This window comes from Nycticebus coucang, chromosome 12 (assembly GCF_027406575.1).
Source record: "Nycticebus coucang isolate mNycCou1 chromosome 12, mNycCou1.pri, whole genome shotgun sequence".
NCBI lineage: Eukaryota > Metazoa > Chordata > Mammalia > Primates > Lorisidae > Nycticebus > Nycticebus coucang.
In genome coordinates, this window is record NC_069791.1 from 8,139,815 (window position 1) to 8,167,770 (window position 27,956).

Here is a 27,956-nt window from a genome sequence, read left to right on the forward strand (position 1 = left end):
TTGGGAAGGGGGTGTGGCGGAGGAGACTGGGAGGCCGCAGTCCGCCAAGGGGGGAGTGGCCCGGAGGCGTGGCTGTGGCGACTGGAATGTTGTTGGGTCCTCTCACCGCATAGTAAGGAGGGGCCACGCCCCTTTTCTCCGAGAGGGCCAATCGGAGCGACGGAGCGGTTTCAAGTCTCCCCCGCTAGGCTGCCCGCCCGCTACCCCACCCCCCCTCCGGGATTTGCTTTTTCCGTAACAAAATAGCAAAGCTCTGGACCATCCGTTGCCCCGGCAGCTAGCGGGTGGAGGGGCCCAGGACCTAGAACTCTGCTCCGGAGCGAAAAGCTCCAGCGGGCCGTGGAGAGGCCGGATCAAGAGCCGGGAGGCGCGCGGGGGTGGGCGCTGCAGCCGCGGGTTGTTTATCTGGAGTACGGAGGGGAGGGGGGAGCCTGGAAACCGCCCCGTGTCCCATTTCCTCCTCTTGTTTTCGCTCCGGATTCTCCATGTTGGACCCAAACTGAGGAGCCCGGAGCTGCCGCCGGGGGATCGGGGCCCGGGGCACCCGGGGGAGCCGCTGCCCGGGCCGCCCGCCCTCCGCACAGGCCGCCTCCCTTCCCGGCCCGGGGAGGAAACAAGAAGGGGGATGTGAACAGCTGTGGGAGTCGGAGTCTCGGGAGCCGGAGCCGGAGCGGGCCCCCGCCCAGGCCCCCCAGCCCAGCCTAGCCTGCGCGCCCGCCCGTCCTCCCGCCCAGCCAGCCCGGGCCCGCGGGATTGTTAGATGGAACACGGCTCCATCATCACCCAGGCGCGGAGGGAAGACGCCCTGGTGCTCACCAAGCAAGGTAGGGGCAACAACTTCCCAAAACTTTGCGTTGTCCCCGGGCGGGGAGGGGGCTAGCACAACCCGGAATGTGGTTCCGGCCTCTGACCTCCTGGGTCTCAGACCCGGCGATTGTGATCGGACGCCCTGGTCCGTTCGCCCCCGCGTCCTGGAGCACCCAAACCCCCGTGGGGGCTGCACTGGGCCCGGGATCCCGGCGGTCGAGGGGGAGGGGCGTCATCGGCGCAGCTGTCACCCCGTCCCGCAACCCCTCCCCCCGAGGCGGATAGATTGAAGGGTCGCTCTCCAACAAGCCCACCCCACATCTACCCTCCTTGGAGTTGGGGGGTGGGTGGTCACTTTCCTGCACCGCCGCACGCGGCTGCCACAGGATCGCTGGGAGGGGTTGGGAGAGGGACGGAGGGGGTCCGGAGCTGGAACGCAAGAGGGACTAGAGTCCAGCACTTCACAGGCCCTTCCAAACCAGAGATCCCACAACGGGCGGTGACAGTGTCCGGCGGGACTTGGGACCAAGTTCACAGCTTGGAGGCGGGGGCGGCCGCGGTGGGGGAGGGGCCCGGGCCCTGGCGGACCAGCCGCGACTGGTCCGCGACTCAGCTCTGGGCCCCGGACGTCGGCGGCGCGAGGCTCTAGCTGAGCTGCCTCCCTCCGGTTTCGCTGAGCAAACATGCCCGACCCGAGGCCGGGCCGGAGCCCCTCCCTGCCTCGGTACGCTCCCCCGGGGCCGCCGCTGCACACACAGAGCCGCGTTTGTTTGGCCCGGGAGCGGTGTCCCTGGTTACATAATTCGCCGAATGGCATCAGACCCGGCATGTTTCTGAATCGCTTAGCGAAAGTGCGAGTTCCTTGTGGGCAGGGGCTCGCGGCCCCCCTCTGCCACAGGGCCAGGTGGAGACGCGGGCCCTCGCTGGAGTGAAGCCGAGGCCTCTGCCGGGGGCGGAGGAAGGTTGGGGCCCGATGGTGGAACCTTTTTTTAGTTTGGTTACAGTGGGGGGCCCGAAACTGTTTACCCCTCCCCCACGTTCTTCTGGCCTTGAGGAATGTGTCCAAAACAGCGGGCAGAATTTCCGCAGGGAGTAAGGTCTAGCGTCGGTTTTTTGGAGAACTCCTCGGACTGGGGCCATTTGGCCCTGGAGGCTGGGGAGAGAGCACGCGTCTGGGACCAAATCCGCAGCGTTCCTGCTCCCCTCCCCCAACAGCGTGTAGGGCCAGTGCTGCATGAACACACTGAGGCCTAGAGCCAGGTGGGCAGCCAGCTCCTGGGCCTGGGGCCGCCCCGCACCCCCTTCTTTGGCAACATTAGTCAGCAGGTCACTTATGCCTGGGGTTCGCATTCCGCAGAAGCGCCCCCAACTTGCCTAGGTACAAAGCAGCTGGGATGTGGTATCACCTCTCCTGAATTCCCTTCGTGAAACGGGGGTGTAGAGAGAAGGAGACACATGTGCATATCTGGCCCTTCTTTAAATAAGCCTGCCCTAAGGAAGGCCAGAGCGCCGCCTACTCAGATCCCAGCCCCAAAGAAGGCCCCCTTCCTCCTGTCCTCTGAGTCGCCTGGATTCCTTCTCCCCCGGCCTCATCTCTAACCGGGCTGCGTGACCCAACTTGATGGCCTCTGCTAGCTGCTCAGCTGTGCTGAGGGCTGGAAAGGGGAGGCTGCTTGTGTTTATAATCACTCCTGACTCTTTCCACTTTCTTGCCATCCTCGGGAAAGGACCCTAACAGCTAGTGGGGAAAGGGGGTAAAAACCTTGATGGATTTGGGAGGGAGCAGAGGTGATAAGAAACTGGAAAAACCCTGTGCTTCCCCACCGGGCCCTCCTCTCATGCCTTGCGGTGGAGGAGGCCACACCAGGAGTGAGGGAAAGCTGAACTGTGAAGCCACAGTCTACAAATCAGAGTTGGAAGTTTCACCGCCAGGGCGAATAGCAGGCGGTGAACAGCAAAAAGCAAAGCAGCTGGCTGCCTCTTGACAATGTTAATTTGCTAGTGTTGGACTTTCTTGGAATTACATTTTTTGTTTTTGCTTATGTGTGTGGTTTGTCCTTCAAACTCATCCCTGGAGTAATCTGAATTCTCAGGCCAGCAGCCACTGGGTCTCTCCCTCCCCATATAATTTGATTGCATTCCAAACAAGGCATATTTTCTTCCTGGACTGCCTGGGCACCCAGCAACTACTAAGCCAACTTTCTGAGTCCCGTGTCATTTACAAACAAAACTTGCATATTAGAATAAAAACAAAAATTGGTGGAGGGGGAAATGTGTTTTAATTAACTCCTTTAGGTAATCCTTCCCCTCCCTCCTCCTTTCTCTCCAGGACACCTCCCATCTCCATGCCCTGCTCACCTCTGCTTAAGGGAAAGGAGTATGAGGCAGCTTATGAGGCAGCTTATTAATAAGTGAATTTCTGGAAAGAAACAAATTGCTCCTAGCTTGGGTAGCATTTGAATGAAATTGTTTGCTATTGCAGATTTTTTTTTTTTTTAACATTCTCTGAGTTAGTTTAAGGCTGTCTGGGTGTGCTGATGATTCAAAAGTAATTACAGTAGGGGAAGTAGAACAAAGTTGTTCAAAGCATTGATGATAAAAAGCACCAAAATTGGATCATCTTCCCAGACAGATGGGTGAAATGGCTTCCTGGTACAGCAAGGACGGATTATGTGTAACATCAAAAAGAAAAATATTAATATCAGTTTGTCAAGAATGGCCATTTATTGCAATCCTATATGAGGTTGTCACCCAGCTGCTAGCTGACTTTGCCCTGGACTTTGGGATTGGATGGGGAAAAGCCAAGAAAATAGGCCCCACCCTGTTCCAGTTCTTTGAAATAAAGAGTGGGGGCAGCCTCTTCCCAGCTCTGTGACCCATGCACCCCTTGGGGGAATCAGAGATTTTTTTGTTGTCCAGACGACCTGATAACCCTTCCTTTCTCAGAAGGGGGTGATGTTGCCTTCAATTGCTGTCTCACATGTGGAACTAAACAGGTTCTGCTAGCTAATCTCAAGGGTTCTGAGAGGTCCTAAAAATTAGGGTCCTGGTATCTTTTTCTAGCTCTTGAATTCTTCACATGAGGAAGAAGTTGTTGTTGTTTCTGAGATAGAGTCTCTCTTTCCTTTTTTTTTTTTTTTTAAGAGACAGAGTCTCACTTTGTCCCCCTCCAGAGAGTGCCATTGCGCCTACCACAACGCCCGGCTATATTTTGGTTGCAGTTGTCATTCTTAGCTGGCTTGGGCCAGGCTCAAACCCGCCACCTTCAGTGTATGTGTCTGGCGCCCTACTCACTGAGCTATGTCACTGAGCTGAGTCTCAACTTTCTTTAGAGACAAGGTCTCACTCAGCTTAGGCTGGTCTCCAACTGTGAGCTCAAGTGATTCACCTGCCTCTGCTGCCCAGAGTGGTGGGGAGGGAGAAGTTCTTATTCTCTCAAGAATTTCAAACTCTTTTCACTGTAGATGTAGCTAAGCCCTTAACATGAAAAGCTTAGAAATGAATCTTGGTGGAACTTTCTTCCTCAGCTTGCTGTCTTTGGGGGCGAGTGCTCTGTGACATAACCTGCAGGGCCCAGGGTGCTGTTTATAGCTGGCTCTCCTGTGCTGGCTCCTCTGGCCTCCCCTGGCCCAGCCTGGGTCTGGGCCTCTTTGTGCTCTCACAGTGACTGCTGAGGCTGCTCCTGTGTTTCCTTTGTAGTTTTCCCCCCATCTTGGGGTGGAGGTGGGAGCCTGTGTGAGGACCTAAGCTTGTGTTTGCTCCTACTCCCAAAATAACTCAGCAACAATGTTTTATGGTAATATCTGGGGCTGGGGGTATTCAGTTGAGTTACAGTTTTAAATTTAGTAGGACTTTGTCAACTGAGTAGGACCTTGGAATTGCTGTGAAAACTCCCTTGAAAGATGGCAGTAGTGTTCCTGGCTTCTCTGAACTGTAGGTTCTTAAAGAAACTGGGTAGCATGGAGCAGCACCTGTGGCTCAAAGGAGTAGGGCTCGGGCCCCATATACCAGAGGTGGCAGGTTCAAACCCAGCCCCGGCCAAAAAGAAAAAAAAGAAACTGGGTAGCAGAGAGGTCCCATATTTCTTATTGTGGATTTTGTTAAAATGATAAATACTATAGAAGTTATATTTCCAGCCAAGGCAATTGACGCTCCTAGCCTTTCTTTAGAGAATCTATGGAAGTGTCCTAACTAAATACAGGAGAGACCCTAACTAGTAGATGGAGTTGTGTGTGTGCTGGTGTGTGCGCGTGCACACACACACACCATACAAGCAGCTTCTCCTCCCTTCCTCTTCCACCTCATTTTTTTCCTGCTAGCTCTTTGGTAATTGAGGGGGAGGATATTATATTATTCCCATCTTGGGAGGTTTGATTCTGGGTTGGTTGGGTGGGACCAAGCTGGGGGAGAGGTTAAAATGTTCATTGTTACTTCAAAGAATTGATCCAGGAAATTGATTGCTTCAGTCTTGGGTCCAGATCCTTGCTTTTCCTGTTCATAACGAGATTGGACAAATCCCTTTAGAATTCTGAGCAACTTCCCTGTAAAATCGGCATAATATCTACTTTTTCTTTTTGAGAAAGAGTCTCTCTGTGTTGTTCAGGCTAGAGTGCCATGGCATCATAGTTCACAGCAACCTCAAACTCTTGGGCTTGAGCAACTCAGCTTCCCAAGTATCTGGGCTGCAGGTGCCTGCCCTGACACCTAGCTAGTTTTTCTAGAGACGGGGTCTGGCTCTTCTTCAGGTTGGTCTTGAACTCCTGAGCTCAGGCGATCCACCACCTCAGCCTCCCAAAGTGCTAGGATTATCTACCTTTCTATAATGCTTGGTACTTAGTAGCTGATAAGTATTAATGTCCTTTTCTACACAGCCAGGCTACTATTATGTTCACCCTCCTTCATTCTGCCAAGGACACATGGTGTAAACAGCACATGGTCATGTGGGTTTTATGTTCAAAACAGGTGGCTAGGGGTTAAGGGGGACACTGATGTAGGGGCTTGGGCCTTCTGGAAGGATCAACCTCTGAGAGTTGCAAACAGCCTTGACTCTCAGACCCCTTTTTTGTGCCAGTGTGACTTGGAATGGGATTTTATTTGCATGTACTTACCAGCCATTCTTTCTGGTGTTGGGTCATAGGACTGGAGGAAGCCAGGGAGCTATGCACCTTCTGTAAGAGTCTCTAAACTCCAAACCTTCTTAGCAGTGAGTGGCTTAACCTCTCAAATGTGGATATAGTGAATATTCAAAACAGCTATATGCTACATTCTCTTACTGTTTGCATTTGCTTTGAGAGTTAATGAACTCAGTGAGATTGAGGTTTCTTCTAGAATTTTAATAACAAGAAGGGAAAAAGAAAATGGGGCTTTGAAGAGAACTGCATATTCTTTTTTTTTTTTTTTTTTAGAGATACAGAGTCTCAGTTTGTCGCCCTCGGTAGAGTGCTATGGCGTCACAGCTTACAGCAACCTCCAACTCCTGGGCTTAGGCGATTCTCATGCCTCAGCCTCCCGAGTAGCTGGGACTACGGGCGCCTGCCACAATGCCAGCTATTTTTTGTTGCAGTTTGGCCGGGGGCAGGTTTGAACCTGCCATCCTCAGTGTATGGGGCTGGCGCCTTACTCACTGAGCCATAGGCGCCACCCGAGAACTGCGTATTACTACACTATTTATTTGCTGCTGTGGTTTTGGGTATAACATTGAAAAGCTCAAAAACAGCACGCAGTGCTTTTCATCCTGTCTCAGGCTGGCCAGCTCTGGGAAGCATGGAATGAACTCAGCTGTCTGAGGGATGTGGGATTGGGTGTGGCTCTGACACCATCCTCTCCCTCTTCTGAAATGGAGGAGTAGTTCCCAACTGGGATGCAGATGAGTGCATTTACATGCAAATCTTATGAAGGAACTATTAGAAATTAAAGCAGAGAAGGCCTCTCTGGACTAAAGACCAACTAAAACAGTGTTTCTTTGTCCAGCAAAGGCCCAGCCCTTCAGGTCTGAGTGTGCTGGCACCAGGATCTGTTATTGCAGAATGGTGCTCCAGTGAGCATCACAGCCTGGGTAGGAGGTGTGTACGCCCCTCGCTCTTCTAGGGGTAAGCCTTGAACCTGACCTCTGAGTGGATCTAACATTTCCTTTCCCTCCTAGGTGCTCTTACTCCTCCGTTCCACCCCTAGCCCCTAAAATCAGGCTTTGCTCTTACTCTTTATTTTATACCTTCTTTTATCTCTGGCTGCAGCTTTTCTATCTTAAATTTGCGCTTTCCCAGCCACACTGTTCCAAGGGAACAAATGTGGCCTCAACCCCAGTGAGAACCAAGCAGGCTCCTGGGAAGGCTCCAGTCGCCTGCAGAGGCCTTCCAGGCAGCAGGTCCCAGCTCTTCAGTTTCCATAGCAGAATGGAGCCAGGCCCCTCCTTCACAAAAACCGGCCTTGCAGGGAGAGATGGCAGGTTAAGGTCTTAGGGCATGTGTGTAATAGAATAAGAGCCCCTAAAAAGGAAAACCAGATTCTGGGTGTGAGTCCTCGGTGGCTTCAGAGATACTGAGCCAGTCAGATGTGGTGGGGAGAGGGACCAAGGGGACTTTGAATTGCCTTCCAGTCCTGGAAGGGTTAATCAGAGACCCCTGGCAACCTTTAGATGTTGGCTCTCAGCCGGGAACACACATCAGAATCTCCTGTGACGAGTACTAAAAATACAGGCCCCCCACCTGGGACCTACCAAATCAGAGCATGGGCAGGTAGGCCAGGCACTCATGTGTTCCAAATGCTCCTTGTGGTTCTGACAGGTGTCCCTGGAGAAGAGCCAGGGAAGCACAGCAGTGGCCCCAATTGTTTGTTTAGCCTTGAGCAGGGAAGATTCCCCTTGGGGGTCTGGTTCTGCCATTTGTTAAAGATCCATGGCTCCTCAAGGGAATCCTAAATGAATGGGCACAATAGGGATCCTCCCTTACCCAGTTATAGTCATGGCCAGTATTTATAGAGCACTTACCATGGGCAAGGTACCCTTCCCAGCACATTGTGTCTAGTATCTCACTTAATTCATATAACAACCTTATGAGATAGGAATTATCCCTACTTGCCCAATAGGGAAAACTTTCCCTAACAGAACGGAAGGATACATACTGGCTAGTGTCAGCCAGACTCTGTACTCCCTGGTCCATCCTTAACTGGGACTTAAACTACCTCTCATTTGCATTGCATTCCACTTTTTATCTTATTTTATTTATTTATTTATTATTTCCTGAGACAAGTCTCACTCTGTCACCCTGGGTAGAATGCCTTGGCATCATCATAGCTCACAGCAACCCTAAACTCCTAGGTTTGAGCAATCATCTTACCATAGCCTGTCGAGGAGGTGGGACTACAAGTGCCCACCACAATGGCTGGCTATTTTTTTTCTATTTTTAGTAGAGACAGGGTCTGGCTTCAACTCCTGAGCTCAAGTGATCCTCCCATCTCGGCCTCCCAGAATGCTAGGATTACAGGCGTGAGCCACCACACCTAACCAGCTGGCAGTCCACTTTTTAGAGTGCCATTGAATTCATGCTTTAGGTGATCTGAAGCCACTTTGTAAGGTACCATGCCAGGGAGACCTTTCTAGGTCTAATAGATTGGCCCGTGAGGAAATGGCACCCCAGACAGAGCTGTGCTTTAGGCAAAATCACAGAGCTGTTCAACCAACTGAGGCAAGAGGTGGGCTCCTGATGTAGAGTCCAGTGCTCCCTGGGTGGACACACCTGAATTGGTAAAGCTGAGGGAGGAGCCAAGTGCAGGGTCCCTGGAGGTGGAGGCAGGGAAGTGGGTGTTATCCCTGCACGTGCTTTTTAGTCCTCAGAAGCCAGCTAGGGGAAGAAGAAAGGAACTGTTTGGCCAGGTAGGTGTGTGTGTGTGTGTGTGTGTGTGTGTAAGAAAGCAAGAGAGACTGTGATTGGTTTTTGTGAAGTCCTAGAAAAGACCTTTCTTCAGGCTTTGGCCCCGTCACTAACCTTTGTGTACCCTCTGACATAAGTTAGAAGAAATCTCTGTGGTCTCTTTTATCATGAAAATTTTGAGATTGAGTTTGGGAAAAGAGTTTGATTGTGCTTTGTACTTAATGACTAGCAGCTGACACCACGCTTTTATTAGAGCCAGGAGAGTGTACTAAGCCCCTTGTAATCGTCATACTCTGAGAAATTAGTTTTCCCATTTTATAGATGAATAAACTGAGGCCCTTACACATGGCAGAGCCAGCATTTAAACTGAAGTTGGGGGCACCTTGTGTAGACACTTTGTTTTCATTAGTCAGGAAAGACGCAGGAAGGTTCCCTTGTTCTGCCTCAGTGCTTTCCCCATCTCATACTGTGTCAACCTAAAGCAGGTTAACATAGCTGGAGGGGAAAGAGACACAGGATTCTTCTTGGTCTTCGACTAAATCCAACCATTCCAGGAGTGGGGGCAGAGCGCCAAGGCAGGAGCTTGACACAGCCACTAAGAGGTGTCTGTGTCCTGCTTGGGAGGTTTCTGTTAGCCTCACAGCCTCTCCCAGGGGCCTGCTCCACATCTCCCCGGAAAAAAGAGGGGGGCTTAAGGTGGGCAAAGGTGGTTTGCAGCCCCCCCAAAATGACACCTCTTCCCTAGCAGGTGCTGTATGGGGCAGGGTCTCTTGCTGAGGCGCAGGGACAGGATCCAGCTGTTGAGAGTTCTTGACTGGCATCTCACATTTGTCCCTGCTGCCTTGTGGGTCATCAGATCACTTCCTGACGTCCCCCAAGAGCCCTCTGCAGTAGGCCTTGGGAGCTGAGCCTGCTGCTGACACACGGGTGAGGAATACCTCTTCTGTCTCTGGTGCGGGACCACTGCTGCTGCTGGGGGCTGCTCCCCGACCCTGTCACATTTTCAAGTATGTTGGAGCTTCCTGGGAGGGTGTTCTGGCAATAACTCCTTTATAGACTAATTTTTTTTTTTTTTTGAGACAGAGTCTCACTTCGTCGCCCTTGGTAGAGTGCCATGGCGTCATAGCTCACAGCAACCTCAGACTTGAGGTTGAATCTTGGCTTAAGAGATTCTCTTGTCTCTGCCTCCTGAACACCTGGCTGTTTTTAGAGATAGGGTCTTGCTCTTGCTCTTGCTCTTGCTCAGGCTCAGGCAGTCCATCTGCTGTGGCCTCCCAGAGTGTATAGACTAATTCTAAAATTACAGAATATCTTGATTGTGCTTTAGAAGTTGCCAGGGAATCCCCTGTTCCCCAAACTGAATCCTTCTTGAAGAAAGATCCCTGAGATCAGAAACCAGATTACTGAAGGAGATGGGGAAGACAGGAGACTAAGGTAGCATGTGACCTGTGCCACCCTCCACCCCCACCCAAGTGACCTTAAGGAAAGGTCTGAAAGAAGTCATTGTTTCTTAGAAAGAAGAGTTGTAGGCTGGGCAACATGACTCATGCCTCTAATGCTAGCACTTTAGAAGGCAGAGGCGAGAGGATTGCTTGAGGTCAGGAGTTCGAGACCAGCCAGAACAAGAGAGCAAGACTCATCTCTGCAAAAAATAGAAGAATGATGGTACATGTCTGAAGTTCCAGCTACTCGGAAGGCTGAGGCAGGAGGATAACTTGAGCCCAGAATTGAGGTTGCAGCAAGCTATTATGATGCCCTGGCATCTAGCCTAGACAACAGAGGAGGACTTTGTCTCAGAAGAGTGAGAGAGGCTTGGTGCCTGTAGCTCAGCAGCTAGGGCACTGGCCACATACACTGGGGCTGGCACACAAACCCGGCCCGGGCCTGCCATACAATAATGACAACTACAACAAAAAAATAGCCAGGCGTTGTGGCAGGCGCCTGTTGTCCCAGCTACTTGGGAGGCTGAGGCAAGAGAATCACTTAAGCCCAAGAATTTGAGGTTACTGTGAGCTGTGACATCACAGCACTCTACCCAGGTTGACAAAGTGAGACTCTGTATTAAAAAAAAGAGAGAGTTGGGCGGCACCTGTGGCTCAGTGAGCAGGGCGCCGGCCCCATATACCGAGGGTGGCGGGTTCGAACCCAGCCCCGGCCAAACTGCAACAAAAAAATAGCCGGGCATTGTGGCGGGTGCCTGTAGTCCCAGCTGCTCGGGAGGCTGAGGCAGGAGAATCGTCTAAGCCCAGGAGTTGGAGGTTGCTGTGAGCTGTGTGACGCCACGGCACTCTACTGAGGGCAATAAAGTGAAACTCTGTCTCTACAAAAAAAAAAAAAAGAGAGAGTTGTGCAAGGAGCTCTCCGGTCCTAGGAAAGGGAGCTAATAATACACATACAGGCTTAGGTAGGACTGCCCCAGTTGTTGGCAGTTGGGAGGCACCAGTGTAGATCATGCTGATATAAGCCAAAAACATGGCTAAAACTGTCTATACAAAAATGTCCATGTAGCCAGATTTACAGCTCACTTTTTTAGAACTTTAGGTGCTGGTGCTGAGCTGGGTGAGACCTGCCCTCCTTGTTAGCTGAAGAGTACAGTGTCAGTGGTCAGGCACTGTGAAAATGGTACAACTTCCTGTTGTTTCTAGTCTTTTCTGTGTGGGGGATGTCTAGGCATCTCTCATCCTCCTTTGTTCCCCTGCTGACTCACCTGCTGGTGTGAAGAGCCCCCTTCTGTCCACCAAGCACTGTAGGGCCTGTCCTTAGCCAAGGCACGGATGCCCCTTGCAGGGGACCTGGGAGGACTCCTCTCCACGTGGAGCCCCAATCAGATGTGTCTTGGCTGCAGGGCCCAGGCAGCTGGCCAAGTAGGGCCGGAAATGCTCCAGATACTCTCCTTCCTCCAATAGCTGAGGGGAAAGAGGCCCCTCTGAGTGGCTCTTTTATAGTGATAGCCAGACTAAGCCCACGGGGGTGGGGGTGGGGATGGTCAGTGGTGGGGAAGGAAGTACTTCTGAGAGATGAACCAAGAAAGCAAGCATCTTTCTACATGAATGGACTTGTTAAAATCCAATAACAAGAGCGGTTTGCCTTCTGCCCAATCTCAGACAGAGGTGTGAGGCATTCCTTTGCTGGGACACAGAGCTGTGTTGTTGGCACAGGTGATATCTGGATGTGACTTTCAGAAGGTTAAAAGGTGTTGCCCCGGTAAAGCCAGTCTGCACATGTATGTATATGCAGGCGCTTCCTAAGAGGCAGGGACAACCACCATTCTCTCCTGGTCCTTCTTGGGGGTCACCAGCGTGGGTACAAGGGCATAGGGTGATGTTCCTGTCAGTAGAACAGCCTTGCTGCTTTCCTCTTAGCACGAAGTGCCCCTGTGGGAGTCTGGGAGCTGGGGAACAACTCTGGTAAGTGGATTGGGAGAACGGTAGGGGTTGCTTTGACTCTCTGAAGCCTGCTGCTACTCAGTTCCTCAGGCCATTTCCTTGTCTGTGCTTGGCCTTGGTCCACATGGTGAGGATGGAAGGGCTCCTGATCTGTTGGTGGCCTCCTGGAATGAGGCCCATGACATTGCCAATTAGTGGTCATCTCCCCTTAGATAACTAATGAAAACAAGCACAGCATTTACTTTGGAGTATGCACGGTATCTTACTCTGTTTATCCTTCAGTCCTGAGTGAGGGTTTGCTGTTATCTCAGTATATGGAGGAGGGAACTAAGGTTCCAAGAGGGTGCGTGGCTGAGTCAGTAACTCGCAGAGCTTGGACCTCAGCCCAGGTGGTCCCCAGAGTGGGGAAGGCCTCTCCCATCCTGCCTTTTCTTCACACCCCGCCTCAGTGGGTGGGTTTCAGGAGAGCGCTGAGGGCTGTGTCTGCAGCCACTTGCCCACTTAGTTCATAAGCCAGAGCCGTCTCCCTCACTGGGTCTGTGCTGTTCCTCTCAGACATCTAGTCCCAAACCAGATGTTTGGAGTCCAAAGATCAGATGCTATCAGCAGCTGGGTAGAGAGGAGGCTGTGTGCCCGCACAGACGGTAGCAGGGCATGCAGTGGGAGAGTAGCTGGTGGTTCAGCGACATGGCACCCACTGAAGTGCCCTCCCTCATTGGGGAAACCATGTGCAGTGAGGTCCCTCTAGGCCTGTAAAGCCTCCTGTGCCTGCTGTTCTTCCCCCGGAAAGGGAGGCTCCCCATCACCATCTCACACAGAGGGGTGGGGGTGGCTTGCACCTGGCTGTCAGGGACACAATGCAAAGGGCTGGCTGAAAGGAGCCGCTTGAAAGGCCTTTTGACACAACTTTCAGATCCATTCTGTTGTGTGGTTCCTCACCCCTAAATCCACTAAACAAAGCAGGTCTTCAGGGACGCTTCTGGCTCTCTTCCCTCCCTCCTCTCCTCCTGCATTGCTCCTCCTCTTACTCTCCCAGAGGTATCTGCCGGTCAGAGCAGGTGCAGGACGGGGTGGGGTGGATTCTGGGGAGTGGAATCCCAGAGGCTTGCACTGTTTCACCATTCGCCCCTTTGGTGGCCTGCCAAAGAGGACACATTTGTGGAGACACGATGTTGGTCCTTTATCAACCCATCCTAGATAGGAATAGAGCAACATTACTGAGAAGAGACCTCGAGAGTGCCCCCAAACCTCCCCGTTGTTGCAGGAGTAAATGTGCAGGCTGTCCCTGTCAGAGGCCCGGCACAGGGTAATGGTTAAGAACCTTGGCTCTAGGTTCAGGCAGATCTGGGTTCAAAGCTTGCAGGCTCTTCTGTCAACAGCTGCCTGCATGACCCTGAGCAGGTTCCTTAACTTCTCTGTGCTTTGTTTGGCTTTCCATCTGTAAAATGGGTTTGTAGTGAGGACCAAAGGAAGGAGAGGTGTCAAGTGTCCTGCACAGGCCTGGCACATCGTGGTGCTCAGCAAACATGGTGGAGGCTAAGAAGCTCCCTTTGGTGTTCAGCAACACCAGGGCCCGCCATCTCCCCCTTAGAGGCGTTCCTGTTTTAAACTCTCTGGGCTGTTGCAGACTAGCAGAGGTGTCCCAGGTCCTAGGAGTGAGGGGAAGGCCCTGGAGGCCCCTGGAGTCACTCGCTGTCAGTGAGTGAGCAACTGTTGCCCAGGGGGAGGCAGCAGTGCTGGGGAGCTGAGGCAGGCCCCCGGAGTCTCAGGAGCAGCATGTGTAAGGTAAGGAGTACAGACGGCCTAGACAAGGACTGAGGGAAGTGGGGGTAAAAGATGTCGGGGTATTGACCTTGCTGTTACGGGTCTGGGGTACTCTGCTTCAGACGCCTGCCCCCAAGGTCAAGGCATTTGTGTCTCAGAGGCCCAGGGGCTGCCAGCTACATTGTGTTGTTTTTTTTTTGTTGTTGTTGTTGCAGTTTGGCCGGGGCTGGGCCTGAACCCACCACCCTCGGCACATGGGCTGGCGCCCTACTCACTGAGCCACAGGCGCCGCCCTACATTGTGTTTTTGAGAAGACCCTCATCCCCTGCAGAGTCCAAACTCCCTGCCCAGGGCTGAGGCACTTCTGCCTGTTGGGTTCCTTGCAGTGGGCGCAAGCCAGGCCTCTCTGTGGCCCCTGGCCAGCTGCCCCTTCCACCCCCTGCCTCTCAGGATTACTCAGCCTTCCCAGCGCCTGTCACTAAGATGCTGAGTGCATTCCTGACAGCCTCTCTTCAGGAAAGGCCCAGGCTGTGTGGCCTTTTAAAAAAAGACTCCGTGCCGGGGTTAAGCCTCTGATTGTGGTCCTGCGTGAAGAAACCATAAACCAAAAGAAGAGCGATGGCTCAGCTTGGTCTTGGGGCTTTGTTGTCAGCGTCTGCTTTGAGTCAGTCCCTGGACTTGGAATTTAATGTGGGCCATTACAGGCATGTGGAAAATCTGTCCTTTCCCTCTAATTTCTGCGTAAAAGTAGGGGAGAAAATTCCAAGGAACCTCTCATCCTGCTGTCTGCTGTCTACTTGATGCAGGAGGGGCTTTGGGGATAATCCCTGGACAGAACCCCCAGTCCCTGGAAATTGTTCTGTCTCCAGGGCCAAAAGCCTGGAAGCGACATCCAGGTTTTTAGGCGACTTGCTGGACAGGCCCAGTCATTGTCTAAAAGATTTCCAATGGCCATAACCAGGAGAGAGGGAGAGAGTGCTGGACCTGCTGACCCGGCCCAGCCTGTACCTGCAGGACGCCTCTGCCCCTGCTGAGTCAGAGCTCAGTCTGCTGTCCAGCGGGGCTGCTGACTGCACTTGACTGGGTGCCAGGTAGGGGCCATGTCTTCCCCCTTGGTCCTGGGGGAATGGTTTGGTTTCTCTAGGGACACAAGCAGTAAATGGGTTTAAATAGCTCTCCACTCACCCTTTTCTGCAGGGCCACCTTGGTGCATGTATGCTTCAAGGAACAACACAGGGATGCTTTTCTATAACCCCACAAAGCTAGAAGAATTTCCAGCATTCATTTTCTGCACAGTAGTTTGCCCTGGGCTTTAAACTGTAAAGGCTTGGGTTTAATCCTTAGGTCCATCTCCTGCCCAGCCTCTGGGGTACTCATCCCCTCCAGAGGGTAGACCTGCGGCCAGGGCCATTCTGCAAGTGGTTGCGCAGCGCCACCTCCTGGCCACAGTAGCTAAGGGTAGCTTTCCATTGTTGCTCAACCATTGCCAGGAAAGTTCATCTAAAGCAAAAGGAACTTGGGACACTTCTTCGGAAGTCAGAATATCAGGATATTCAGGATTTCTGCTCGAACTTGTAATTACCATAGCTCTTTGTATCTGCTTGGCCTTTCTGGGGCTACCTTGCCAGGCCACCTATTAAAATGGCTTTGTATTTCCCACACCCAAATTGTCCATGTAGGACCAAGCAGCTGCAGCCCAGAGTCAGGCACATCACTCAGCCTAGCACATGGGGCTGGGTGCGTGTGTCCTAAGGGGTTGATCTCCCCGGGTTGGCAGCTTCTTCCTTGGGACTCTGGCTATTCTGGAGTTTCTCACCTAGTTTCTGGTCTGGAGCTTTTAGGTAAATTGAGCTCCATTCTGCTGCCACTGACCCAGCATCTAGGGAAGCTGACACTGAGCAGAGCCGCAGCTCCACTAACTTGAAGTGGAGTAGGTTACTCCCTTGTCTGAATGGTTAGTCTGCCTGGGAACTGGCATTGGTCAAGGGGAACTTTTGTCTTTGTGAATTGGTTTTCAGGGCCCCTTCGGTGCTATCGCTGGAGCAGCAGGACACCTAGAGTCTGTGTACACAGCCCCATCTTATAGTCTTTCCCTCTGTTTGTGTCCCCCTCGTGGAATAAAGAACAAATCCTAAACCATCTGTAGCTCAGGTCTCCCATCTCCCAAACCAGAAAGTGGGGATTCTTCTTACCATTTGTGCTTTATAGAGAAATATTAGAGTGACACGTATGCTTTACTGTCCTGTCTGCCGTTGTTCATGTGACATGTGCCCTGGTGGAGCTTAGAACTAGAGGGGCTGTGGGCATGAGGATGGCTGTGGGCGGAGACTAATGTCTCTGTAGATAACACCTCTGTCATTCTCTCTACTCTAGGCCTGGTCTGCAAGTCCTCTCCTAAGAAGCCTCGTGGACGTAACATCTTCAAGGCCCTTTTCTGCTGTTTTCGCGCCCAGCATGTTGGCCAGTCAAGCTCCTGCACTGAGCTTGCTGCATATAAGGAGGAAGCCAGCACCATTGCTAAGGTAGCTGGGCTGAGTGGCACGGAACTAGCAGGAAAGAACTGCTAGTGGGCTGGTCCCTGAGGGCAGGGCAAGAGGGCAGGTGGCGCAGCGCCACCTCCTGGCAACAGTAGCCATGGTAGCGAAGGTTGTGAAGACCCCTAGAAAAAAGAAGCCCTTCTCTGTCCTTCCCTTAGTAATCCATTTGCTTCCCATTTACGGTGTGGGTCACCGGGATGTCCTTGTGGTTTCTGAGGACCCCTGTGGTCCAGATCCTTCCAGGTTCCAAGGAACCATGCAAGGCACTTTGGATATATTGTCCCAAGTGAGCACACAGCAACCCAACAAGGAAACTCACAGGGTTCCCATTTTGTAATCATGAGAACTTTAGGATGTATGGAGTCCCTGAAGAGTTTGTGGTTGATAAATTGTAGTGACAGGATTAGAACTCAGATCTGTCTAGCTCTAGCTAAAACCTGTGTTATTGTTTTCTCATGGCATAGTTGTCCCTGCATGCGGATTATATGAGGACTTTTTTGCATGGTGGCAGATATCACGAAGATTATGCATGGACCTTTTTTCCCCTTCATCAGCTTTCATTAGTGTTTATGTATTCAATGTGCGGCCCAGGACAACTCTTCTTTTAGTGTGGTGCAGAGAAACCAGAAGTTTGGAGACTCCTGTATGCAAAGCTATCTTCACGTTATCTGACTTGCGGAGAGCTGAGGAACTGAACCTCTGCATGCTTTTAATAACCCTTACTACAGCTAGGGGGCGTTATTTTTTTTTTTTTGTAGAGACAGAGTCTCACTTTATGGCCCTGGGTAGAGTGCCGTGGCATCACACAGCTCACAGCAACCTCCAACTCCTGGGCTTAAGCGATTCTCTTGCCTCAGCCTCCCGAGCAGCTGGGACTACAGGCGCCCGCCACAACGCCCGGCTATTTTTTTTTGTTGTTGTTGCAGTTTGGCCGGGGCCAGGTTTGAACCTGCCACCCTCGGTATATGGGGCCGGCGCCTTACCGACTGAGCCACAGGTGCCGCCCTAGGGGGCGTTATTAAAAGCATGGTAGAGTTTCACTGACCATGCACATCACCTGTACCTGTGCGAGGCATTTGGAAATGGGGTGGGGGAGGTGTTTCTGAACTTTTTTTTGAGACAGAGTCTCACCATGTCGCCCTGGGTAGAACGCCATGGTGTCACAACCCACAGTAACTTCAAACTACTGGGCTCAAGTGATTCTCCTGCCTCAGCCTCCCAAGTAGCTGGGACCACAGGCACTCACCACAATGCTCAGCTATTTTGTTGTTGTTGTTGCTGTTCAGTAGGCCCATGCTGGGTTCGAATCTGCCAGCCCAGGTGTATATGGCTGGCGCCCCAACCACTGTGCTATGGATGCTAGGCCTTGGTTTTTTTGTTTTTGTTTTGAGGCAGAGTCTCACTTTGTCTCCCTGGGCAGAGTGCCATGGTGTCATAGCTCATAGCAACCTCAAACTCTTGGGCTCAAGCAATTCTCTTGCCTCAGCCTCCCAAGTTACTGGGGCTACAGGCATCCACTACAACGCCCAGCTATTTTTAGAGACAGGGTCTCACACTTGCTCATCCTAGTCTCCAACTTGTGAGCTCAGGCAATCCACCTGTCTTAGCCTCCCAGAATGCTAGGATTACAGGCATGAGCCACCAGGCCCAGCCAATGAACTTGTGTTTTGGGATTAGGATCTCACTCTGTCACCCTTATAGTTCACTGCAGCCTCAAACTCCTGGGCTCAGGAGATCCCCCTGCCTAAACTTCTGAGTAGCTGGGACTACAGGAGCACACCACACCTAGCTAGTTTTTAATATTTGTATTGAGACAGGATCTTGCTACATTGGCCAGGCTAGTCTTGAACTCCTAGGCCCTAGCAATCTTCTACCTCAGCCTCCTAAAGTGCTGGGATTACGGGCATGAACCACTGCACCAGCTTTTTTTTTTTTTTTTTTTGAGACAGAGTCTCATTATGTCACCCTCAGAGTGCAATGGCATCACAGCTCACAGCAACATCTGACTCTTTGGCTTAAGCGATTCTCTTGCCTCAGCCTCCCAAGTAGCTGGGAGTATAGGTGCCCCACCCCCCAACTCCCAAAAAATATTTTTTTTTTGTTGCAGTTGTCATTGTTGATTTTAGCTGGCCCTGGCTGGGTTCAAATCCACCAGCCTTGGTATATGTGGCTGAAGCCCTATCCACTGAGCTACGGGCACCGCCTGCACCAGCCTCTTTGAAGAGACAGGGTCTTGTTCTGTCACTCAGGCTAGAATGAAGTGCTGTGCTCACTATAATCTCACACTCCTGGGCTTGGTCAATACCCGTGAGTATTTTTGATCATCACAATGACTAAAAGATACACATATATAGTATTTCAAGGGTGGGGCCAACAAAATTTTCTCTAGGTGGGCACAGTAGCTCACGCCTGTAACCCTAGCACTCTGGGAGGTTGAGGCAGGAGGATCCCTTGAGCTGAAGAGTTCCAGATCAGACTGGGCAAGAGCAAGACCCTGTCTGTACTAAAAACAGAAAAACTAGCTGGGTATTGTGGCAAATGCCAGCTAATTGGGAGGCTGAGCCAGGAGGATCATTTGAACTCATGAGTTTGAAGTTGCTGTGAGCTGTGACGCTACGGCACTCTACCGAGGGTGACATAGTGAGACCACCGTCTCAAAAGAAAGACACATACATCAGTGAGTGAAAAATCACGTCATTTTCCAATAGGGAGAAATGGTTAAATCAAGTACAAATAACTCGATAGCATTACTTTTTTTTTTTTTTTGAGACAGAGCCTCAAGCTGTTGCCCTGGGTAGAGTGCTGTAGCGTCACAGCTCACAGCAACCTCCAGCTCCTGGGCTCAAGCGATTCTCCTGCCTCCACCTCCTAAGTAGCTGGGACTACTGGTGCCCGACACAACGCCCAGCTATTTTTTGGTTGCAGCCGTCACTGTTTGGCAGGCCCAGGCTGGATTCGAACCCACCAACTCAGGTGTATGTGGCTGGCGCCTTAGCCGCTTGAGCCACAGGCCTTGATAGCATTACTTAAGTGATTTTTACAAAGAGTTCTCAGTAACATGCAGAAGTACTGAGTCGCAACATCTGTTACTGAGTTTCACATGCAGAGTGCGGAATCATGTATTATCATATGTGGAAAAAAAGACTGGTAACACAAACTTGGAGGAAATACACTGAAATGCCAATATTAAGGTTATTTAAGTGCTAGGATTTTAATTTCTCTTACACAAGGTTTTTGTTAAGAACACGTACTACTTTTTACAACTATAACTTCATTATTAGCAAAAGGCAGGGAAAGGTCTGCTGCTCTCTCAGACTCACCTTCCCTCATACTTTGGGTTCCCACTGTGTGGCTTCCTTGAAGTGTTATTGGGGTTGAGGGCTTCGTGTCCCCTGTATGTCTCTGGGAGGAGGGCACAGAACGCACAGGCTCTCAGAGAGAAGCCTGGGTGAAGGGCTGAGCGAAAGGCTAAACTGCCATAAGAAGGGGTCTAGATTTGGGTGTGCCTCTCACTTTGTGTCCCTGAATCAGCTGCTTGAGTCCCCTGTCCCTCACTTTGTCCAGCTGAGAGGCGGGGACATCGAGAGTAGGGACACTGTCTTCCCCAGCCTTCACCAGGCCTGTGTGGGAAAGAAGCCTTGGCTTTTCCCCTTTCTTGCCTGCCTCCCAGGGAAAGTCACTTCTGTCATGTTCGCTTCAGGTGGCTGGGTCTTGGGGAGAAAGTTGCCCCCCAGACCTGAGCAGAAGCCGTAGGTTTGGCTGGAGCACTGACAACCAACCTTCTTCTCTTCCACAGTCGGATCTGCTCCATTGTCTCCAGTACCAGTTTTATCAGGTATGCGAGTCTGGCTGGCTAAATGCTCAGAAGCTCAGGACCCTGTGACCCCTGGCAAGCCCTGTCAGGCAGGGTGGTGCCCTCATTCCTCCTCTCCTGGCTGACGACCTGCCCGCCCCGAGAAGCCATTCACTGCTGAGGGCCTGCTGTGTGCAAGGCTGTAGCTTTCCGGGGACAGCTGGTGCTACCTACCTTCCTCCCGCAGCTACTCTCCATCCCACAGCAGCCCTAGCCTCCGCTACCAATGTTCTCATCACTTAATAGTTTCCCATTGGGAGTTTGAAACCCGGAAACCAATTCTACCTGTTGTCTGCCTTTAAGTGGTATCAGTCCTGAGTTGGTGATCCTGTCTCCACAAACAGCCCGGCTCTTCCTAGAGGTTTAAGGGGACCAGTGGGCTTTCTTGGTGGGCAAATCTCAGCACTCTGCTCTGCTTTTAGATCCCAGGGACCTGCCTGCTTCCAGAGGTGACAGAGGAAGATCAAGGAAGGATCTGTGTGGTTATTGACCTGGATGAAACCCTTGTGCATAGCTCCTTTAAGGTAAGTCAACATCGAGAGCCCTTCCTGCCCCAATCTGGGGCCCTTTGTGAGTCCGACAACAGGCACTATAAAGCACCTAAAGATGAGGTTAGGGAAGTGACCAGGGGGAGAGGGCAGGCCTCCAGTGTCTTGACCACCTTGGTGTAATAAATATCTAGAGGCCACACTGATGGGTGTTGAGTAGGAACCCCCTTCTCCTCCCTTCACTGACAGGCTGCGTCTGCCCCCAGCCACATAACACAGTGAGCCCCCCAGCCTCCATCACAGCAAGGCCACAAGAGTGGTTGAATCAGCTATGGCTCTTGCCCCTATTTGTCTTACCAGGATGTTTGTCACTGAGGAAGACCCTCAAACAGTCACTCAGGTAGAATTTGGTGGGGTAGAGTGGGTGAGAACCCTTAGTAGGGTGGCAGGAGGAACACCCAGGAGTCTGTAAGACTGTTTCTCCCCACCCCTCCCAGGGGCGTGGTGACTTGCCTGTCCTGCCTCTCCCATGCTGAAGTCATTAACTTTTCTGCCTTCCAGCCGATCAACAATGCCGACTTCATAGTGCCTGTCGAGATCGAGGGGACCACTCACCAGGTGAGCACCCCAGCAAGCCACACCCAGCCTGGAACATGGGGAGTTTGCTTCTGCCTCACCTGCGCTGAGGTCCTCGGCCCCTCTCAGGGCTTGTGTTCCCTCAGTTGATCCCTTTTCTATAACTTCAGCCTCCCCTTCTTACTAGTATGAGACACTCAGGGCCTTCTCATCTTAAGAAAATTTTTCAGCCCACCTCCCCCTGTTCGCTGTCATCTTTGTTTTCTCTTTGCAGCTGAGCTGTTGGAAACAGTGGTTTACATCACTTAATGATGGTGGTAGCTGTCACTTGTGAGCCCACCCCCTCAAGGCCAGCATTGTTACAGTTTATCGCATTTTCTCAGCTCCTCAATGGCTGTTGTCCCTGTCTGTTACAGGCAAGGAAGCCAGCACTAGCTGTTCCTTCTGCCTGGAACGCCCTTTTCCTCATGCCCACCCACCCCCACTGGCTAGTGGATCCCTTTCTCCCCGGTCCAGACATTTCCTCCCCTGCAAAACCCTCCCGACTTCCTTCCCCTTGGGGCTCTACCCTGATTCTGCCCAAGTACTCACTCCATGCGCACCTGTCAATGTGAAGAGCACTGAGATCTGAGCGAGACCACACTCCTGCCCAGCACAGCTGCTCAGTCCCAGGTCAAGGACCATGTGATAATTGGTGGCGAAAGACTGTTTGCTCACAGTGCTTGCCCAGATGGTCTGCCCGCTGGCCCAAGAGGCAGGGACCACTGTAGCAGGTGCCCTGGTGGCCCTCGTACTTGCTTGCATGGCCTGATCATAGTAAAGTTACCAGTAGGGAAATAGATGGAGGCTCCCGTGGGTTGTCATCACTGTCCCACATGCATCAGAGGCGTTTGTCACCACCTCCCTATGCAAAGGCACTCCACCAGGCCCTGTACCAGCCCCTGATTGGAGCCAGGCTTGGCCCCGCAGCCATTAACAGGGTAGTTGTGGGTAAGAGATGTCAAAACCCATAGGGAAAAGACAAAGGAATATTTTCAGACAGGCAGTGTAATAAAGAAGGGCTGAGATAAAAATGAGGGCAAGAGGCTCTGCGCCTGTGGCTTAAGCAGCTGAGGCACCCAGCACATACACCTGAGCCAGCAGGTTCAAATCCAGCCAGGGCCCACCAAACAACGATGACTGCAACTGAAAAAAAAAATAGCTGGGCCTTGTGGCAGGCGCCTGTAGTCCCAGCTACTTGGGAGGTAGAGGCAGGAGACTCACTTGAGCCCAGGAGTTGGAGGTTGCTGTGAGCTGTGATGCCATGGCACTCTACCCAGGGAGACAGCTTGAGGCTATGTCTCAAAAAAAAAAAAAAAATGAGGGCGAGTAGCTGCTGAAGGCAGAATTTCAGCAGAGAATGGTGAAGGGATGCCGAGCTTGGAGAACAGCTGGGAAGTGGACAGGGCTCGCTGAGAGACGGCAGGTTGATAGGAGCTGCGCTGCGGCTGCCCAGAGAGGAGAGGCCCTGCTGCTCAGCTGCGCGGGGCCAGCGAGGCCAACGCACGGAGGAGGGCCGTGCAGGCCTGACTGAGAGCTCGGGAGTGATGTGGATAAAGGAGCTTTGAGGAAATGTTTCCAGTAGCAGCTGTGCAGGCCAGAGGCAGGGAAGCAGTTGAATGCAGATGGGGAACATGTAGCCAGAGAGCCTTTTAGGCAAAGTGTGAAAGATCATGAAAGGTGGACCCAGGTGGTGAGGGTGGCAGGAGGAGTGAGCACAAAGTAGGTGGTGCTAAGGCGAGGTGCGGCAGGGTGTCTGGTCCGTGGTCCTGGAGGGGAAAGAGTCCATTCTCCCTGCTGCAGTCAGGCTCCAGGAAGCGTCTGTGTCCTTGCCTGATAGTGTCCTGGACAGACTGTCCTTCTGGAGCCAAGGACAGAAAGCTCCCTCCGAGGCTGTGGCTGGATTCAAGTAATCCAGGATAGGCTGTTTCCATCTGTGAGGCCTATTCTTGATTACTTGTTTCTGGAGGCAGCTGATGGCCCGACGTTGGAGACAGAGATGGCTCCTGGGATATGGTGTGTTCTCTTCTTCCTGAGCCAAGATGAGGTCGGCACCACGGAGCCCCCAGAAGCCTTTTGAGGGGCGATGCTAGTGCCCTGGGCGGTGGGGCAGAAGACTTCCAGCCAGGTGGTCCACGAGGCTGCGTGTGGGAGCCTGGCTTCCTGCTACCCTTGTGCGGCTGGCCGGTGCTGCAGACTTGGACTTGCAGGACCCCTCCAGCAGGCCTCTGCTTCTCCTCAGGTGTACGTGCTCAAGAGGCCTTACGTGGATGAGTTCCTGAGGCGCATGGGGGAGCTCTTCGAATGTGTTCTCTTCACTGCCAGCCTGGCCAAGGTACCCGGGGGTGATGCGGGGGAGGAACCAGGAGCAGGTGTGGCAGCCACCGGGTGGTCCAGGACCTCCTTGCTGGTGTACAGAAGCCACAGGGGACCAGGCTTGCATCCACAGTCGGGCTTCTCTCCTGCCAGTATGCCGACCCTGTGACGGATCTGCTGGACCGCTGTGGGGTGTTCCGGGCCCGCCTTTTCCGGGAGTCCTGTGTGTTTCATCAGGGCTGCTATGTCAAGGACCTCAGCCGCTTAGGGAGGGACCTGAGGAAAACCCTCATCCTGGACAACTCGCCTGCTTCTTATATCTTCCACCCAGAGAATGCCGTGAGTGGTCCTGCGTGCCCACATGGCAAGAGAGGGCGTGGGCTGTGTGTCCGTGGATCTAACCAGAGGAGTGCCACACCCCAGCAGACCCAGCCGGCCTATGGCTCTGGGGTGGGGAAGGAAAGAGTAGCAGTCAGGAGCTTGATGCCACTTTTTCCCTGTCCCAGGTGCCCGTGCAGTCCTGGTTTGATGACATGGCAGACACAGAGTTGCTGAACCTGATCCCAATCTTTGAGGAGTTGAGTGGAGCAGAGGACGTCTACACCAGCCTCGGGCAGCTGCGGGCCCCTTAGCCCTCCCTGCTTCCGAGCAATGGCCATCCCAGTAGGGGACGTTGCTATACTGTGCCTTTATGATCAGCCCGACAGAGTGGAAGCTGGAGCACCTTGCCAAACAAGGCCTGGAGATAGTGAGGAACGATTGGAATGAGCTTTAGGAGAGGTTAGATGCTGAATGGCAAATACCAGACCAACGAAAACCAGAGCCACCTGCTCCCTGAGTCGGGTCCCCAAGACGTGTGTGAGTGTGAGAGTGTGTTGCTGTGAGCTGTGGCCCCAGCATGTACAGTGTTTCCCGTGGGGGTGAAGCTGAATGATCAAGACTTCCCAAGTTAGTTGTCTCCTCTCCTGTCACCCTGAGAGCCACTGAGCTCTATAGGGATGAAGACTATTGAAGGCTCCAGTGCCAAACCATGGCCTTTCCTCAGTATTTTAAGGCCTATGCCAAGGAGAAAGGAAGGGTCAGAGGCTGCCTTTGGATGCCCCATGAACACACCTTTCTGAAATCTTTCTCCAGCCAACTGCTGCAGACAAAAAGATGACATTCTGGGAAGATGAGAACTTGTTTCCAGACCAGTTCCCCCAGTGGCCATTAGGTCCTGTGGCCCAAGGGCTGCGCTTGCCTCCAGCCAAGTGCCTGGCCTGGGTCCTTTCTGTGTCTCCCCAAGGCTTGGGTGCAGGGCCTGCCTTCCTTACCACCTAGCCATAGTCTTGAACCTGTGGGGAAGGAGGTCTTCTCCCTGCCCTGGAAGAGGACAGATGCCTGATTTCCGTTCTTTTGACTCTGTTTTAAAATTCTCTTTCTAAACATGAAGTGTTGGGCCTGTTTTTTTTTCTGACACAGCTGCAGTCCTGGGCCCCAGATGAATATGGGAGGCCCTGGGGGTGCAGGGAAGAAAAAAATCCTCAAGGATGAATGTGTGTGTCCCCTTGGCTTATAGATCAGCTGAGCTTGGGATTGTTGCCATAAGTCTCCTCTTCAGGGATTCTCCGCTGGTGCTGGTGCAAGGACCTTTGTTCCAGCAGCTGGGGAGAGCTAAGCTGCCCCAGCCCCTCCTATTTCTTGGGCAGGGTTCTTCCTATTCTGTCTTCTCCCCCAGGGCCAGGCTTGTGCCCAGCTCTTTTCCAGCCTTCATCTTTCCTGGCTGTCGCTTTTCCCTTCCAGGGCCTCAGAACTCCTGTACTCCTGGATTAGGGGGAACAGGTGTTCTTGTCACTAAGTTTGCCAACCTAACATGCATGCATCCTGCTCCTGGTGACAGGTGTGAGCGGGGCCCCTCATGACCTGTGCACTGGGCATCTTGCTTTTAAAGGTTCTTAATGGTGAATGCTTTAAAAAATCATCACAAAGTGGAAGTTTCCCCAGGCCAGAAAACAAGAGGAAAAGTGCTGCTGAAATTGGGAGCACAAGGGGCCCCTTAAGGGGGCCCCACCTCAGCATCACTGCCTTAATCATGGCCTACCCCGAGTGGGGTTTTCTTCTCTTCCTTCCCTCCTGGGGTGGGAGTTCCTGTCCCCATCTCTGTTTCCCTGGAAGCAGGTGTCACAAAGCATTTGTGACTTGCGCCACCCACTCAGGTTGCACCCCCATTATCCCTTTCAATTTCCACACACTAGGTCCAGCCTTAAGGAACTAGTTTCCAGAAAACCAGGTGGTAAAGTAGCAGCTAGGTGTTCTGAGTGATAGCTGGTTGACATCTCTAGCTTTGGGGTGCCATCTTTCCTGTTTTGCCAAGATTGTGAGACCTTGTCTTTCTCTTTGACATCACAGAAGTGGAAAAGAGTCCCCAGAGCTCATATGGTCACTGCCCCCAGCAGCATTCCCTGGTGCCTTCAGGGTCCTGCTGCAGGTAAAGGGGAGAGGGCTCCAGGTGCTGGCCAGGTGAATCCTCTCCTGAAGGAAAGTGGGAACTCAAAGTAAGGCAAACAGGCTTCAGCCCCGGGTCCTAACATTGCAGGAGGAGCCTCTTCCAGGCTCTACCCTGAGGGCTTGCCCTGGCTAAATCTTCACCTCTGAGCCCAACTAAACTTCTCTGACTAAAAAGCAATAAGAGGCTGTAAACTTGAGTCCCAGTGACTCTTTCTGCCTTCCTTTAAATCTCCATATTTTTCCAGGTGGAGAAAGCCTGTGCTACCCCCTTTCTTACCAGGCTTGTCCAAGTGCTTGGAGTGTGAACTATGAGCAAAGCCAGGATGGCTCGGAGGGAGTGTCCCTGCTGCTTCTGCGCAGAGCCCCACTCGGTTACAGCTGCTGCTGTCAGCCCTGCTGCCCACCTGGAGTCTCCCACGGAAATGCCGTTCCCAACCCCTCTGCCCCTTCCGAAAAGGAATTCAGCCAACTCTAAACAGGGTCCATCCACACAGACCAGAGCCAGCCCAGCCATCATTTGCTGTCTAGTTTTGAGTATCAGTGTGCTAGGGGCAAGTTTGATGATTGTAAAACTTGTTCCCCAGAGGAGTCAGACCAGACTCGATTTGGGAGGGCAAGATTGGGAGGAAGCCAGCTCCACGTGGGCTCTGTTCTCGGGCTTCCCACCAGCACTGCCCATTGGAGACTGGTTTGGGGAGGCAGCAGACCACTGTGCCTGCCATGCCAGGCATCTGCCCACCTGCCAGCTTCAGTCCTTTCAGGTGCCTCTTCAGGGACACAGTGTGTCTCTCTGATTGGGCTTCTAAATCAAAAGCCTGATGTTCGTGTCCCTCTCATAGGGGGAGCTTTGGACACAGGACCAGTTTGGGAAAGGGTCAGGTAGGGGTTTCCACTCTGCACATTGTAGAGGGGACACTCTGTAGGCCCCTTGGTCCCTTACTAGACAGGTTGAGTAAATTTGCCTTCAGTTAATGTGGGACCTTCTGTTTAGCTCCCTCCTGCCTCCCAAAGATTTTAACCATTTTGTAAATGTATAAATTCACCTCGTTAGCAGTGGTCTAGCAGCTTCCTTGAGCTAGGAGCGTGGGAAGTTCAAAGGCAGTCATTCTCTGGGAAATGGATCCCATTCCTGATCTGCTGCCCCTACCCTGTTCTGAGGCCTCAGTAGGGCAGTCCCCTGTAAGGCTGTCGGTGCCCAGGGTCCTAGCCAGGCCACGTGTATGAAAAAGGTAAGTCCCATTTCCCCCCTCAGGTCTTCAGTTGGTTATTTAACCACTGTTGTTCCTCATTCACCTGTTTTGTAAAACGGGTCTAGTTTTTATTTTGTTTTTTTTCCTTAAAACACCCAGAAATACCTGCATTCAACAGGGGGAAAGAGGTCAGTCAGGTCTGGCCAGCTGCCCCGTACTTTGATGTTCCTTTAATGTCGCAAGGCCTGCCCTAAAACAGACCCTCCACTTCGGGCCTCATGGGGTCTTTGCTTGCATTTACCCAACTTTGACACATTCCATTTTGCTCTGCTTCCCCCTTCCTGGTGCCATTTGGAGAGTAGGGGACCTGCTTCCCCCTGTGGCTGGGCTGGGCTCCGGGATGCTAACTACCTTGCTTACAGATTCATGGTTTGATAAATTTGTTGTATTCAAAAACTTGAAATGTAGGACGCCATTAAGTGTCTGTTTATATTTTTGGAATATTTGTATTACTTAACAATTAATAAAAGTGGGTTTAAGAAACCTATCCAGGAATGAGAACCGCCTCCTGACTGCTGCCCTTTACTTGGTCACTTTGCCGGCACTGCCCTTCTTCCCTTCTAACCCCTTGGGTCGGGTAAAGCT

At 52.3% G+C, this 27,956-nt stretch overlaps 1 protein-coding gene across 2 annotated transcripts; it reads left to right on the forward strand.

Moving 5' to 3' along the window:
* Positions 1 to 226: 226 nt before the first annotated feature.
* On the forward strand, positions 227 to 27,866 carry CTDSP2 (CTD small phosphatase 2). Of its 2 annotated transcripts, XR_008373190.1 has the most exons (9): positions 227 to 824; positions 16,199 to 16,347; positions 20,159 to 20,197; positions 20,638 to 20,739; positions 21,265 to 21,321; positions 23,561 to 23,653; positions 23,788 to 23,973; positions 24,141 to 24,414; positions 26,402 to 27,866. XR_008373190.1 is itself a non-coding variant. In XM_053554692.1 (8 exons), the coding sequence occupies exons 1-8, from the start codon at positions 761 to 763 to the stop codon at positions 24,264 to 24,266; spliced, it is 816 nt and encodes a 271-aa protein (XP_053410667.1). In that variant the 5' UTR covers positions 227 to 760; the 3' UTR covers positions 24,267 to 27,866. The 2 variants fall into 2 exon arrangements, 1 of the variants encoding a protein (XP_053410667.1); XM_053554692.1 differs by having other exon boundaries at positions 24,141 to 27,866.
* Positions 27,867 to 27,956: the final 90 nt, after the last annotated feature.

Coding starts and splice junctions, on each gene's coding strand:
- CTDSP2 (XM_053554692.1), top strand. CDS start 761: ATGGAACACGGCTCCATCATCACCCAGGCGCGGAGGGAAGACGCCCTG. Junction 825..16,198: donor CCTGGTGCTCACCAAGCAAG/GTAGGGGCAACA, acceptor TCTCTACTCTAG/GCCTGGTCTGCAAGTCCTCT. Junction 20,198..20,637: donor TCCAGTACCAGTTTTATCAG/GTATGCGAGTCT, acceptor CTCTGCTTTTAG/ATCCCAGGGACCTGCCTGCT.